The sequence below is a fragment of the Saccostrea echinata genome, unplaced genomic scaffold, assembly GCF_033153115.1.
Source record: "Saccostrea echinata isolate AGI-Se365-2 ecotype Australia unplaced genomic scaffold, CSIRO_AGI_Sech_v1 ptg000023l, whole genome shotgun sequence".
NCBI classification, from domain to species: domain Eukaryota; kingdom Metazoa; phylum Mollusca; class Bivalvia; order Ostreida; family Ostreidae; genus Saccostrea; species Saccostrea echinata.
Window position 1 is genome coordinate 187,401 of NW_026889772.1, and position 16,266 is coordinate 203,666.

The 16,266-nt window shown below is 37.5% G+C and overlaps 1 protein-coding gene across 1 annotated transcript; it reads right to left on the reverse strand.

The window, feature by feature from the left end:
• Positions 1–7,975: 7,975 nt before the first annotated feature.
• Positions 7,976–11,638, reverse strand: LOC133191566 (uncharacterized). The gene has a single exon (XM_061327314.1). It carries the CDS (start codon positions 11,636–11,638, stop codon positions 7,976–7,978), a length of 3,663 nt encoding a protein of 1,220 aa, XP_061183298.1.
• Between the last annotated feature and the right edge of the window lie 4,628 nt (positions 11,639–16,266).

The window sequence follows — 16,266 nt, forward strand, 5'->3', positions numbered from 1 at the left end:
ACACTCATCTCAGTACACTTTTCTGAAATGAAGTTTCACGACTGATTTTCCATTTAAAAAAGGCATGGGAGTCCCTAAAGGAGTCATGATATGAATCTCAATGCTATCGAAATGTTTTTTACTCAGTTTCAAATATTCTGCTCGAACCGGTTACCATTTAGCTTGTTTTTTATCTTCCAGATTGAGTGTACAAGGAACCACTCTTAATAATTTCAAGGCATTGGATCCTACCGTCTGGGGTTCAATCAAGTCACAATACACGTACATGGATTTCAAATTTTCATATAAATCTACGGTATTGTTCCCCATGTAACTCACGTTGATCCATTTGGTTTCTGTATCGTTCTGAAGCATCACTTTCTTACTTTCTATTCCTAGCTTATAAGCTAAGGCTGTGGGGAAACGAATGCATAAGGGATATTTTTTAAGTTCTCTCCCCGTAAAGTGATACATCACTTTATCATATTTGTCATGATAGGTTAATTTCATCTCATTCTCTTTTTTAGAATCACTCTCTTTTTTAGAATCACCTAAAAACTTCCATAATTTTTTCAAACATCTTTCCAGTCCAAGACTGATTTCACTTGTTAAAGCCATGGGATGAATGTAAGGCCCCGGTCTAAAGTGAATTCGCTTAATTTCCATCTTCTGGTCTTTTGTTATGAGATTACCAAATTCAGTATGGACCCAATCTAATAGTACAGGACATTCGCTTAATGGCATCGCATCTATGGTTTTCATTTTAAATCTGTCCCGTTTAAACACATTAGGTTGTTGGACTTTTGAAGCATAAAACTGAGGAAACAGGATGTCAAAATAAGCTTCCTCTTCTGTGATGTTTTTCAATGATATGGGATACATCAATTCTGTTAAAGCCACTTCCCATTGTCCATCTGTTAAATCGACTGTTTGTGGTAATAAAGTTTTAAATTGAGCCGTCGTATTACTCGGAAAAGATTGCATGGACCCATCACTGGGTAAAGTCATGTAAAAACTACTGCTCTCGGCCATGTTCAGTGAGATACTGAAACAAAATAACTTAGGACCCTTCTATTTATAACAACTATTTTTTGTTTGTTTTTTAAAATTTTAATTGGACGTATTATTACACTACTTCTTCTTCTTCTTCTTCGGATCTGTAAGGAATCACAGTCTCAAAACACTGGCCCTCTTCGTTTTCCAAGCTATCTTTAATCTGGGAAAAAGGAATACGACAATACAGGTACTCTGTAGGACAGTAATAGCTAGGAATCCTCAGTCCATCTTTTTGCTGGTTCCAGAACAAATCACGAAGACAGTGTTCTATATTCCAGCACCATTCACCTTCAGCCAGAACCACACGAGTCTGGAATTTACAACGACCTAGGATCAACCACTTGTACTGCTGATAATGATGGTATATTTTTACCCTCACCTTAGATCCTTTAGGATGCAAGAATTTCTGTCTTTTTTCCAACCACACATCTTGAGTCGATGTACCTGGATGATTTTCAAAATAATCTAGGATGGCTCCTATTTTAGTTTTCATCCAGGGTCCCTGCATGTAAATACATCCAAATAAACTCTCACAATACCAACGATACTGCATTTTTTTTGGCGTCTGACTTTGAGACTTGACTTTTTCAGAATGAATAATTTTTGGGTCATATCTCTTTATATAACCTTATCCAATCTATTTTTAGTATCTCAAAAAAACCCAACAACATTTATTTATGATTTATTGTCCTTCATATCTACATAAGGGACAAAGTCTGTAACAAGTCTTGACAAAGTTCTCAACACATTTCCCACAGCAAGGATACTGTCGACATTGTTGACACTTCCATCTCCCCTCCGTATTTTCCTCCCAACAGGTCAGGCATTTCTTTAAAGCTCTCTTTCTCATTACTTTGACCCATAAGGGCACCATATTCTCTACCCCGTACTTCCATGTGAAATATTTCACACACCAGTTACATCCACAGGTCTCCATAGAAGGGGGTCATCCACAAACCAGTGAGGAAAAGGCATTTCACAATGCTCACAAATTCGATAAGTTCTGTGATGCCATCCGGGATAATCATACACCGTAAATGTACGCCATTGGTTCATTTTCCTTTCACAGTAATGACAGTAATACTTTTCTACGTCAATCAAATACAACAGTCTCCACGAAAAAATCATGATTGAGCCCAGTGTACTCAAAGCTAAGCTTTATATACCTTTTATTTATAGGGGTGGTGTGCAAAAAATGTGTTGGACTTACGTTTTTTTATTGAGATACTACTGTGGACGTTTTATTGACGTAATGCTGAGTCAGGCATAAGCAATACACACAAAATCTTGGCAGAGATTCAAGTCACAGCTAGCTATGCATTGTGACGTCATGTGTCACAAAAAATGTTATAGTTGAAGAGAGAGAGAGAAAAATAAGACATTTTTTTCTAGGTTTTTAATTCACAATAACATTAAAGTAACAAACATGGAATACTTTGACATAGTTCTTTTTGAATAGGAAAAGTTCTCCTCATGTACAAATATTCTGTTTCACAAGCACAGTCCATGATGTCGTATCCTTCTTTGAGCACTTTATTTACATAATCTTTGATACAATCACGGATTTCTTCCATCCATTTCCCTTGAATCCAAGTCCTTGCTGGTCCCTCTGGTTTGTGAGCGAAAACGTATTTTACTTTCCATTTGAATTCCTGATACTGGGGTCGCAATGGTCCTAATATTACTTTTATAAGTTGTCCACATTCATGGTCCGGTAATTTGATTCTCTTATACAGGTACACATCATTGACTCCTGTTTCTCCCGGATTCTTATCCATGAAATCTTGGATACATTCATCTTTATTTTTCATCCATTCTCCTTTTTTAGTGGAACCTGTATGCTCTTGCATTTTCCAACGATACTCTGAGCTTAAAAAATCCATGTTGCTCTATCCTCAGTCAGATCAGAAATGAATCTTTTTTTTTTGTTTCCCCATTTTATATATACTCTGTGGTGTATCTATTTTTAGACATTACCCCTGTGCATTGGTGGTCTTCTTAGGGGTATGATGCATCATCGTAGGACTAGGCATGATATAACCCACTGAAGAACTGACACATACCATCCAATATTCTCGATTAGGATCATGTAAAGCTAACATGACCACACTGGTAATGATGAGAGATACACAGATAAATAATTGGACGAAATAAACGATTTCTTCTCGAGGAATATTCTCTCCACAAAATTTCCAATGAGGCGTTATTTGATGAGATCCGTTTGGGGAATCCATGAATCAAAACTAGGGGGATATCCTTTCCACCGAACTTTGACTTCTTGAATGATTTTTTTCCCGACGCGTCGCTTTTTATACCCCAAGATTTCCTCCACTTCGTACACGTCGTCTTTTTTAATGATCTTTTGTAATTCTTTTTCGTAAAAAGTCCCTTCTAATTCCTCTCCGTTATAATCTTGCACTCTATACACGTAAGGATACCTTCCAGGAACTCTTTTAGAAATGGTAAACAGTTCTGTGGTCCAGTTAGGTAAATATCCTTTTTCAAATGTGCGTTTGGCTTTACTGATGCGGACCTGATCTCCTTCTTTAAACTGAGGTTTAAGAAACTGTTTTCGATTCGATGTCCCATATAAAGTTTTCCAGACTTTTAACACATTAGAAGCATTCACTTGAACTGGGGCTCTTTTGATACTCTGATGATAGGTATGATTGTAAGCATACACTAAATCCGGTAAAACTTCTACATACCGTCTGGTTTTATGACGAGTAAAATAACGCCACATGCGTGCTTTGAGTGTACGCTGAAATCGTTCCACGATACTGGCTTTAGTGTCCGTATTACGAGTAGTAAAAAAATGAATGGATTTAAAAGCTTGTAAGAATTCTCGATTGGTAAATTCTTTTCCTTGATCTGATTGAATGCGGACGGGACGTCGACCGTCTTGTTGAAAAATCTCTTGTAATCCTCGAATCATTTCTTTTCCTGTTTTCTGTTTTAAAGGCACTACCCAGGCATATTTAGATAAGACGTCAATGGCACATAATAAAAACGTATATCCATCATTATGTTTCTTTAAACTGGACACATCTGCTAAATCTAATTGCCATTGTTCATCAATATCGGTCACTCTAGTCTGTTGTCTCCGGGATTTTCTTTGAATGGGTTTATGTTAAGTATAAGTATCTTGCTCTTTTAACCATTCTCGAATCTTTTTCAGGGAAATTCCTAAAGGTTTGACCTGACGATACAAAGCTTGTATTCCTCCGTACCCTCTTTTAGGATCATAATAAATCTCTTTTAAAATATCTTCTACTTGTTTCTTTTTCATATTTTAGGCAATGAAAGCCAATTTTCATCGATTTGTCCTAATTTCTTTTCTTCTTCGAGTTTGGCTTTTAATTCCTTTCGAGCTCTAAAGGGACTATATTTGGATCCTACCCTTCTCCCTACAGGGGTTGAAATGGGTTTTTTAATGACGGTTCCTGGATCTTCTAGGGGTCTACTCACTGGAGTGTCAAAAAAGGAAGAAAATCCACTATCGTCTATTTCGTGACTTTTAGGAGTACTGATTTTTCCAGGTCTCTGCATGGCTTTTATAAGGTTTCCATTGCTCACGTATTCTAGAGGAGTACGCGTTTCTTTTAAAGCTTGAGCAAATTGTTCTAATCCTGTAGGAACCGGATGAGTTTTACGAGAATAAGATCTCATACTATCAGCCATTAAATCCACAATGTTAGAATCGGGAATTTTTTGACCTCGATAACTAATTTCACCTTCTTTATTCCAAGTTAATACTTTAGGGTTTTTCTTTAAATGATTTAATAATAATCCAGCTTTTCTCTTCATGTTTTTATTCACTGTTTCAAGAATTTCATCGTCAATTTCAGCTGCTGGTAATGCTGCTGCTGCTGCTGCTGGAGCTGCTGCTGCTGCTGCTGGGGCTGGAGCTGCTGCCGGAATTTTCAGTTTAGAAATAGGTTCCTGTCTAGCTTGTTGTAAATAATTCCTATATCGATGAAGTTCCTGGCCATATAAAGCAACTTTTTCTTCTGGGGTTAAATCTTCACGTCTTGTAATCTCGTCCAATTCCTGACCTAAACTGATGGTGGATTGAAATTCCGGAGGTTTGGGTAATTTGGCCTTGAGATCATTTAATAAGACTTCGGGAACTAACACCATTTTACGACTCATATTTTTTTCTTCTTCTTCTTGAGGACTTTATAGACGGATTGACCGGCATCCAACAATAAAGGTGCTGCTGAGATTAAAAGGGGTAAAATGTTTCCTCCTTTTTGTTGAAGTAATAAAGCTCGTCGTTTCTGGACAGATTGAGGTTTGACCAGTCTCCTGAAGATGTGTTTCTTAGGAGCTAGTTTTCGTTTATGAGCCGAACTAAGAGGTAACACTCCTTTTAATAGGTTGTACACGATCTCGCAGATTTTGAGAATACAATCTCCAGAACAATGTTTTAAAATACCCGTCTTTAATGGAGAGGAATAGTGAGGGTCCGATAACACTCTTAAAAGAGGCCAATGAGGTTTTAATCGTGTAGAACAGCATCTTTTCTTCTTCTTCTTAGCCATCCTGGGGTTAAAATGAGGACATGTCCCAGGTTTCTCCCCTTTTTATACTCTCAAGGAGGAGCATACATGTCGTGTTTGGCCTTCTCGTGTTTATCTCTATTTTTCTGGGTGACGTAGAATTTAGAACAATATCGGCATTTATATCTCATTCCTTTAGGGAGTTGAGGTGTAGAAGCGGTCAGAGGTTGAAAGCGTGCTATTTTAGGAGTGTGAATGGGTACTTTAATTCTAGGAGTGTGAATGGGTACTTTAATTCTAGGAGTGTGAATTCCCACATTGACTTGAGGAAACATTTCTAAATCGGGAGCTCTTTGACTGCCTATGGGTCCCATAGGACGATCCATTCTCATTTCAGCTTGTTTTTTAATAATTCCCCAATAGTTTTTTGTCTTTGTTCTTTATAATACTGATTGATTTCGTTTTTTAAACTTTCAGGCATGGCTTTTCGTTGAGCTGGAGTTTTGGGAGTCGTTTTTTTCTTTCTACCACCTTTTCTTTGAGTAGGTTTTCTCTTTTGAGGTTTTCTCTTAGGAGGTTTTCTCTTAGGAGGTTTTCTCTTAGGAGGTTTTCTCTTCTTTCTGGTCTTTTGAGCTGCTCCTCCTACTCGGACCATCCAATCTGGAAACACTCTTTGTTTCTTATTATTGACTCGCACTACCACACTTTTTAAACGACGAACACGTCGTTTTTTAGGTGCATTCCATTTAAATAAATGACGAATAATGACTCCGCCTAGAAATCCGGCTCCTCCGCGTTTTAAAATGGCATTTTTTCTGTCTTGATCACTCGCCGACTTATCGGCTATGATACTTAAATCTTGACGATGATTATTAATAAACTTTTGAGTCTGTTTATTGATGGGTAAGACCCCACGTATCAAATTTCGAGCTCCCATAGCAAACCAATTCAATAAGGCTTTACGCCCTAATTCGATTAAATGGGCTCGCTTGGCAGGATCTCACTCCCGCTGTAAACGTCGTAACGTTTTCACTAATTTACTCTTGGCTGAGAGAGGTCGACCCATAACGACTGTATAATGATAAATGACAAGTTTAATGTTGATACATTTTTATTTATACTCTTGTGGCATGTGTATAGTTAACAATTCAAACAATCGACTTCTCAATCTGTATTCGTCTGGGGTGTGTGGATTCAAGTCAACCAGGAGATACCCGTGAGGAACACTGGTGGCTTCTTGATAGGCTGACATCAAATGAGGTAAGGCTAACTGTCGACTCAAGACACTGATTTGAGATTTGTCTCTGGGATTTTTAAACAACACTAAATAATGAGCATTCAAACTAATGGTGCGATGCTGTGGTGCCCGATCAAATAAATTCTGAGTGATGTAAATCACACTGGTATTCCGATGATGCGCTTTACGGGTAAACCAATCCACGATGGATTCGATGGCTTTTCCTCCCATCATGTCGTCAAAAATGAGTAAGTGAGGAATACTTAAATTGGCCACTAATTTCTCATCGTCTTCTGGAATATTTCGAATGAAGGAGACCTGATCTGTTAAAGAAGTGTAAGCAGGTTGCCATTCCCGATAACACCAGACAATTTTTTGTGGCATGGGGGTAATCCAATGTAAATTTTTCACTAATTTTTTAACAAATTCCGTTTTCCCCGATTTAGATGGTCCTGCTACCACCATGGTAAATTCGTGTTTTAATTGAAAAGACGGGAGTGTCTCGTCAGGTTGCATGATGATAAATGAAGAGAAAAATAGGGTTTCAATCCTTTTTATTCAACACAGAAATATACGTTGAGTTCTCTTCACATCGGATCGACAGATGGGGCAATACCGGAAGGTGGGAGCATATAATGAACAGCAACATACGTGTCCACAAGGGAGTAAAGCCATTTGTAATTCTCCCTCTAAACAAATGTGACATTTTCCTGTGGCCTGAATCTCTGTAGAGGTTTGGTCTAGTAGAGGTTTAATTTCAGGTGAAACTTTGTATCCCACCCGGAGTAAATGGTTAATAAATACGATCATCACCCACTCACGTCCTTTATAGGTATTGATGTAAGGACAATTAGGGTTCCAATAAGCATGTTCTACATAAGGATCGTCTGTAGGTTTCCAGCAGTTTAAAGTCATACCACAATGAAAACAGATGGTCTTATCACTCACTCCCCTGTAAAAAAAATCCGGCTTTGGCTAGGTTGGGTAATAATCCTTTTAAAGACTCGGGCCATCCCTCTTTAAAGGTAGCTTCTCTCTTTAAGAGCAGAGCATAGTTAGGGTAAACAGGAAGCCCCTCTGGCTCCCTAGAATGATCAGCCATGACTGAAGTGTTAAAATATGTTTGTCCCCTTTTTATAACCCCTTCATTTTTTTGGGTTTTCCCCATAAAATAAAAACACATTTTGAAATACAGTTTTTTTTAATAACCATAAGGTAAAGTATTATAATCATTCATCAATTGTCTCTTATCATAGACAATTCTATATTGTTTTTCTAAAGGTACTGTCTTGACTTCATGTTGACGAGTCCTCTGTATTTTGTAGGGATACGAGACTTGGATTTCATCCATTTCTTTCTTGAGCATTTTTTCTAATGTCTCTGGTGACACGATATTGGAAGCCCGATAATTAAGAGTCAATCCTTTGACTTTACACACGGAATTTCCCTTGGCGGTGAGGTAAGCATAATTTTTAGGACTTCCTGACATGAATTTGATAATGTGGTCCCCGTCTAATTCATCAGTCCATTCTCCTAAACTGTGGCCAAGGGTAGGATTAAATTGTCCCTCCTTATGTTGGTATATGATACTGTCCGTATCGAAATAAAGGACCCGATCTCCCAAAGGTTGTAAAGTCTCGTAGAGGTGTAATCGGGCATGAGCGGTAGTGAAACAGGCCAGTACCACGTTTCCGAAGGGACACTCTTCTACAAATTCCTGTTTCTCTTGATAATTCACCAGCATCATGTTCGATTCGGGCTGCTCTTTATTTTCTAAGAGTTCTATCCCTTTGATGTCAATGGTCGAATCTTGTAAGAGTTGCTGTACTTCCTCTTCTTCGGTCAAGTATCGAGTTTTAGGTAATAACAGGCGTTGAGCGAATTTTCCCCACAAGCAATTTAAAAAGAGTTTGGCTATCGTTCTTCGCACCGGATTTTTTTCTATACTTAATAGGTCCATTCTAATCCCTTCTCTGTCTATTACTTTACGAATGTAATCTAGTTTTTGTTCCTCCGTCTGACAATCAGGTGGGAATCCAGACGCTTCCTGTTTGATCTTTAAGAAGGTATCGATGTAAGATCTGAATAAATCTTGACTGCTTTCTGGAAAATGCCAAACCTCGTAAATCCGCTCTAAAGTATATCCCATGTCTAAGGCTTTATGTAATTCTGTAGTCACCCAAGTACCTGTAAGACTGCGTTCCTGGTCTGTGTGTTGACATCGATGTTTAGAAGTAGAGTCCTGTCGTTCCGCACACGTTCGACATAATGGAAATAATAACTTGCCTCCCGTGCGATAAGGTAAAACGGGATGATAAAGGCCTCGGGGTGGTAAGACCCGACAATGAATGAGGCCGAAATAAGTTCTCACGTCCTGGAATTGGTCTGTTATGATCTGAGGATGACTTAGGGGAAAAAGTCTGTGTTTTAATACGTAAGGGTATAAGGAACAGACGTCCACGTATCTCATGTACCCCTCCTCACAATACAAGCGTGTAGCATTGGTCCGGCCTCCGTACAGGGCTTCTCGGGGGTTCAAAGGATCTGGAATGTCCAGATCTCGTACATAATTCTGTAATGCCACCTCTCTTTGTACTTGTTGATCGAAATCGTGTTCCCAGATACTAAGTACGGAATACCCCATTTCCTCTAAGACCGTATTCCTCCTTAAAGTTTCCTCGTGTAATTCCTGGTAAGTAAATTGTGTCCGGTGAGGATGAGTTTCGGTCTGTAGATTCGGATAGCAGGTAGGGCATCCGTGCCAATAGCATCCGTAAAATTCGTAGATGGTACGAGTAGCTTCCTGGTATCCATCTACAGTATAACTTCCGATCTTCACTTCTCCTCCGTTTCTAGCATGTCGTATGTGAGATCCGTCCTGGTGACTCATCCAGCTTAACCACCGACAGGCTTTGGCTGAATATTGACGCGCAGGCTGATACCCCATGTTGGGAATGATGGCAATGGTATCTTCGGGCATGAATCCTCGACGGTAAGCTAAATTGGCCGCACTGGCAAAAGTGATGGATTCCTGGAAGGGGTCTACATGGACTAAGGTCTTGAGAGTGGCTCGAAACTGAGCACAGCATCGTCGTAAAATATCGACGTCTGAAATACAATAGTCTAAAAATTCCTTCTGGAAATCAAACACTTTTCCGGCTTGTTGTTCGTACCATTGGTAAAAAGCCTGTCGTCCACTTATAGACATGTCGTCCGGATTGTAGAATGCCGCCGGTGGATAAGGCCCCACATAATTCTGGTTCTGTTCTGTATTAAAAAAGTGAGGGAAATACCCTTTTTTCAGTTCGGTGAATCCGAAAGCAGAGGGCATTTTAGACAGAGCAAAAGGTAAAAAATTATACGAGTCGATGAATTTCAATCCGCAGATTTGCATGGATAAGATTTTACTGCCGTTCATGATGACTGTAGGCGTCATGCAGGCGGAATGCACCAGGTAATTTAAAATGAACTGTCCATCATATCCTTTGAAATTGTGGGCAATGATGATAACCTCGTCGTGTAATAAGGCGGAATTCTTATTGCCTGTGTCGGGTTGTAATAACCAGTCCATGAAGTGTTTTAAGGTATCTGGCCCTTTAAACACGTGTTGACGGGGTCCCATATGTCGACAGTGAGGACAGGGATCTTCTATGGGTAAGTGTCCGCAATGTTGACATACGCGGTGTGCCACACATAAATTAGGGACGTGGATGCCGTTTTCCTGTGTACATTCGAAATCGAAATAAATATAAAACTGTAATGTCTCTTTGCCTATCTTTTTCTTTTTTTCAGGCTTGAGTTGAACGTAGCACTGATGATCCGTGTCTACAGTTTTCTTACAGATCTTACATTGTTTCTGTCCTCCGCAATGATGATGAGGGAGTGACATTTTAGACATCCATTTCTCACAATGCTCGCATCGTCCCATTAAACTGCACACTGTTGTTGCCGTATTCTTACTGTGAGGCCGTAAATGGTTTTCGTAGCAAGTTCTGCTCTGAAAAAATCCCTGGCATTGATAACATTGAATGTGGCTCCCGTCTGGAGGGCAGGGCGTGTCCGTTAAACAAAAGGAACATCGGTAAGGACACTTGGTACGATGGTCTGTAATGTTCCTGTACCCCACATCGCAATGATCACAGTAATATGGGTTGCCGGTCACAGCTGGCATAGACAAAATGGCATCGTAATGATGGTGGTCTAACAAAACATTTAAACAAGTTCCATCTCCGCAGCCTTTGTACAGGGGCTCTAAACTGAGTTTAGAGGAGGTGGACTTGAACTGAAATATTTTCAGTCGATAGTGAGGGGCTAACACCTGTTGTAATTTCCCCCATTCTTCGGGTCCACAAGGCTGATGAATATCACACCCGGCTTGTTCCATGAGAGCTATAGCTTCGTTTTTCTGGTCTGAGGATTGAGAATCTCCTAATCTCATGCGTTTCCATAATTTTTCCCATTCAACTAAACTCTCTGGATTTTCCGGTTTTTGACTGTGTAACCGGGTGACTACGATGGCTCGAGCTAAACAAAATTTATCCCAAGGATTGTCGATCTGAACGATGGATCTTTTATTCTTTTTAAAACTCTCCTTGTTGACCATCAGGTGTTTAGTATTCTGTCCACCACTGCCTTCTGGATATTTGACATGAAACATGTCGAATTCCATAGACCCGTCTCCCAGTTTAAAATCTTTCTTAGATTGTTGCACGGCTTCTATTTTGTCTAAAATGACGTCCTCGTTTAAATGTTTACATTGAGTAAACTCGTACCAAATGTCGGAATCCAGAGAAGGGTGGTGAATGTTCAGGCGTACATAATCGTTAGGGTTACACTGCATTTGATATTTGACATTCTGTAGCATGTCTCTAAATAATCGCCGAACAAAGCCTCTGTTTTCCTCCTCTGGAAATTCTTTAAAATTCACACTGTAGACATCTTCTTTAGCTTTAAATTTTCTGGAATGCTTAGCTTGATTGAGTCTCAGTTGGTAATACTGGGAAATGGTTTTTGGTTTCGGTGGTGGTGGTGGTGAATGAGGTGGTGACGAAGACGGAGAGGGTTCTTCTTCTTCTTCAGGTAGATTTCGTAAACGTTGTAAGTGTTGAGCTCGGTTGGCTTTGGCTCTCTTTAATCTTTCCATTAATCTCGCATTTTTTTTCCTGAGAACTAATTCTCTGGTTCTCTGTCGAGAAATAATTCTTTCTAATTCTTTCTCCCGTTTTTTCCATCTTATAAGTTGTTGTGCATGTAACAATTGTTTCAAGGCACTATCAAAATTCATCTTGATAGATCTGACAACAAAATGAGCTGAAAGTCGGAGAAAAGCTGTATTCATACAGTGTATGACGTCACAATGCCTAGGTAGTTCGCTGATCCAAGACTAAGTATTGAGACGTACACAGTACGTACAAAAGGGTATATAAAGCAGAGCTGGAAATTTTAGGATCAGTCTTAGTGGGCATTTGGTACTAGACAGACGTAAAAAAATATGGCAGAGGAAAAGTCCATGAATTCACCTGCAACCTTACCAGAGACACAGGATAGTATTGAAGGAAATGAAAGAAGTTTGATATGCGATATCTTAGATCAAATGACCAATGTAATGGAGATACTTCAACAGACTATTTGTGAGTTTAAAGAAGACATGATTACTGAGATTCGTGTGTTTAGAGGAGTGATAATGAATGAGATTGGAAATCTAGAAAAGAAAATAGAGACTAGTCAGGATCAAAAGCAGGCTAACAACAAGAGGAAACTTCCTACTACCCAGACGGAGAAGACCCTGAAACTCCAGAAGAAAAAGTAAATATGTACATTTTTTACTTTGAATAAATCATCTTACACACTTTTGACTGTGTTATTGTTTTTTCCGTTTTCAGAAAATAGAGCTCTGTGTGAATGACACATATGACGTCACAATGGTATACTTGAATCGATGCCAAGATTGTGTATTACCTATACCTGACTCAGCACAAAACGTAGATCAAACGTAGACCCCCCTTTTTTACTTGGGATTTTCCAAGGTGTATACTAGATTGAACCGGCCAGGGGACCAAAAAAAAGTGCACTCAGTTGACCCAGCCATCCAGGATCTGGGGGGACAAAAGTGCACTCAGTTGACCCAGCCATCCAGACCCGTTATACTACTCTTGTGTCCGATGTAGCTTACTTAGCTTGAAAACGACAGACAAAACATCCTTGCGAGTGCAAACTTTAGATGATAAAGGACTTTTTGAGTAGCAAATAAACAATAAAGAGATTGGTAAATCTTTTCCGAAGCTTTCTTATTGAAAAAATAGAAGCGGGGAGTTTGAAAGCTTTTTAAGCGTGAACTTAACGACGATCTCCGAATTCTTTTATGACATCCGAAATCAATAAGACATTCAGTATAATAAAATAAATAGTGCACGTTTTTTAGGGTAACAGTTGAAATTGACAAACCTAGGAAAACCATTGTCAACTTCCGCTGAAGAGTGGGTTGACAATGGGGTTTTTTTGGGGTTGTCAATTTCAACTATTACCCTCAAAAACGTGCACTATTTATATAATATCACCTATTCGAATAGGTGATATCACCTATACGAATAGGTGATATCACCTATTTGAATAAGTGATATCACTCATTCAAATTGAATAGGTCATATCACTTATTCGAATAGGTGATATCACTTATTCAAATAGGTGATATCACTTATTCGAACAGGTGATATCACCTGTTGGAAATGAATAGGTGATATCACCTATTCGAATAAATTTTATCACCTATTCGAATAGGTGATATCACCTATTCAATTTGAATAGGTGATATCACCAATTCGAATAGGTGATACCACCTATTTGCACTTCTTACAACAATAAATAATGAATGCTCCCTTCCTCAAGACTATCTAGATTTCCATTTGAACCAAGTAAATTCAGGCCGCCCCGTTTCCCCCTGTAATTGAGATATTTTAAATACCTTATGTTATCGACCCCTGTAAAGTTATATAAATTTTATAAATCATACCAAGCTGGGGTACAACAGAGTGACATACCTTTCTCTCTTTATTATGTAAAGTGGGACATTTTCCGTATGGATCAGTTAATACTTATTATGCATTTTTCACGATTTTTCATATAGTATACATGATAGATAAGTGTAATAAATATAATTTGTGAGCAAAACAAGCTACAAATTCTACTGGGGTGCTTAAAACTAAATGCGAAACTGTATTCCTTTGTCTCGAAGAATGGTAAGTTATAAAACGAAACTGAAAGTAAATGAGAATTAAAGGCTATATTGGGAGCAGTTGTTAATTCATAAATAATTTGAATAGGTGATATCACCTATTCGAATAAGTGATATCACCTATTCAAAATGATTAAGTGATATCGCCTATTCGAATAGGTGATATCACCTATTTGAATTGGTGATATCACCTATCTAATTTGAATAGGTGATATCACCTATTCGAATAAGTGATATCACCTATTCAAAAGGAATGAGTGATATCACCTATTTGAATGGGTGATATCACCTATTCGAATAGGTTTCAAGTTTCAAGTTTCTTTATTTCCTTAAGCCAACTGGCTCATCAGAATAATGATACAATCGTTATCAAGGAAAAAGAAAACAAAATCATACAGAGAGAGTGAACGTAAAAAATACATAGATGAAAATAGTCTTATACATCGATATTATTTTTTCTTAACAATGTGGCAGCATTCAAAAATTTGCCCAAATTTAACAAATCTTTAGTATTATTAGAACTTAACAGTTGAATTGATTTAAAGACACTAAGCTTGTTATAATAATACTTTTACAAAAATTTCTCTCTTAAATCAGTATACAAAGGGCATTTCAAAATAAAATGAAATTCGTCTTCTATATCATGGAGATTACAACATGTACATAATCTATTAATCTTTGGCATGTTGGTATCGACCTGTTTCAATATTCAACATATGATTTGGTAACCTAAATTTTGTTAATAGTTGTCTGAATTTTTTGTCAATAGGTTTTGTTAAATATGATTGCAAACAGAAATTGTCAATTAAATGTTGATACAAATAACTCTTTGGAGAGTTTGATATACTCTCTATTATGTTTTGCTTTGAAACATCTAAAAGTCGTTGTTTTATAATGTTATAAGCTCTATCATTTAAATGGTTTTCTGTCCAAAGTTGTCCTAGTCCTAGAAAAGACAGTTCTTTTTTAATTTGTAAAATCCATTTGTCATTTTGTAATACCATATTTTCATAACAAGACTTAAGAATGCAATTTTCTGTTGTTCTTAATTTGATCCAATATTTAAATATTCTTAGTTTCATTGTAACATATAGTGGAAAACGCCCAAGCTCTGAATAAATCATGCTGTTTGAGGTTTTCTTTCCAACACCAAGAGTATTTTTACAAAAATTTAAATGTACCTTTTCTATATCGGGACATCTGTGAAAACCCCATATCTCAGATCCATAAAGTAATACACTACATACATAAGTATCAAAAATTGAACATAAAGTTTCTACATTGAATTCATACCTCTTTAATCTTCTGGAAATAGCAAACATAGCTTTTCTACCTTGTTCAGCAGCATGTTTCTGCGTTTTTAAAAATTTTCCATTAAAATTAAATAAAATACCTAAATATTTAAATTCATTCACAATTTCTAATTCAACATTATTATAAAACCAGGATTCATCATTATGTAATTTACCACCATTTCCATTAAAATTAAATAAAATACCTAAATATTTAAATTCATTCACAATTTCTAATTCAACATTATTATAAAACCAGGATTCATCATTATGTAATTTACCACCATTTCTAAAGATAACAACCTTAGTTTTTGTTACATTAACAGAGAGACTCCATTCTTCAGTGTAACTGCATAGTGTGCTTAACATTTTTTGTAATCCTTCTGGAGATTCAGCAAAAATAACCATGTCGTCTGCATACATAAGTAAGAATAAGTTTAGCATCTGCAAATCAATATAGGGGCAGTTATCTGATATAAAACCAACCTCGAAATCATTAACATATAGTGAAAATAATATTGGTGATAATGTTTCTCCTTGCATTAGACCAATGTCGTTGTGGTAGTAGTCGCTGAGATAACCGTTGTATTTAACACAACTTTTAACATCATTGTATAGAGATTTAATTATCTTTAACATTTTTCCTTGGATGCCTAAATGAAACAATTTCTGCCATAATTTTATTCTATCAACAGAATCGAAGGCTTTTTGAAAGTCTACAAAACAATATAATCTTTTCTTAGCAGACAGGTACTTATTTATAAGCGATTGTAAAACAAAAATTGCATCAGTGGTTGACAATCCCTTACGGAACCCGAACTGTGCATCAGTCCATATATCATAGGAATGTTCCCATTCTAATATCCTATTATTAAGAACACTTGTAAATAATTTACCAAAGCAACTAACAATAGATATACCACGGTAGTTATTGACGTCGTTTCTGTCCCCTTTTTTAAACAATGGAGT

Coding starts and splice junctions, on each gene's coding strand:
- LOC133191566 (XM_061327314.1), bottom strand. CDS start 11,638: ATGCTACAGAATGTCAAATATCAAATGCAGTGTAACCCTAACGATTAT.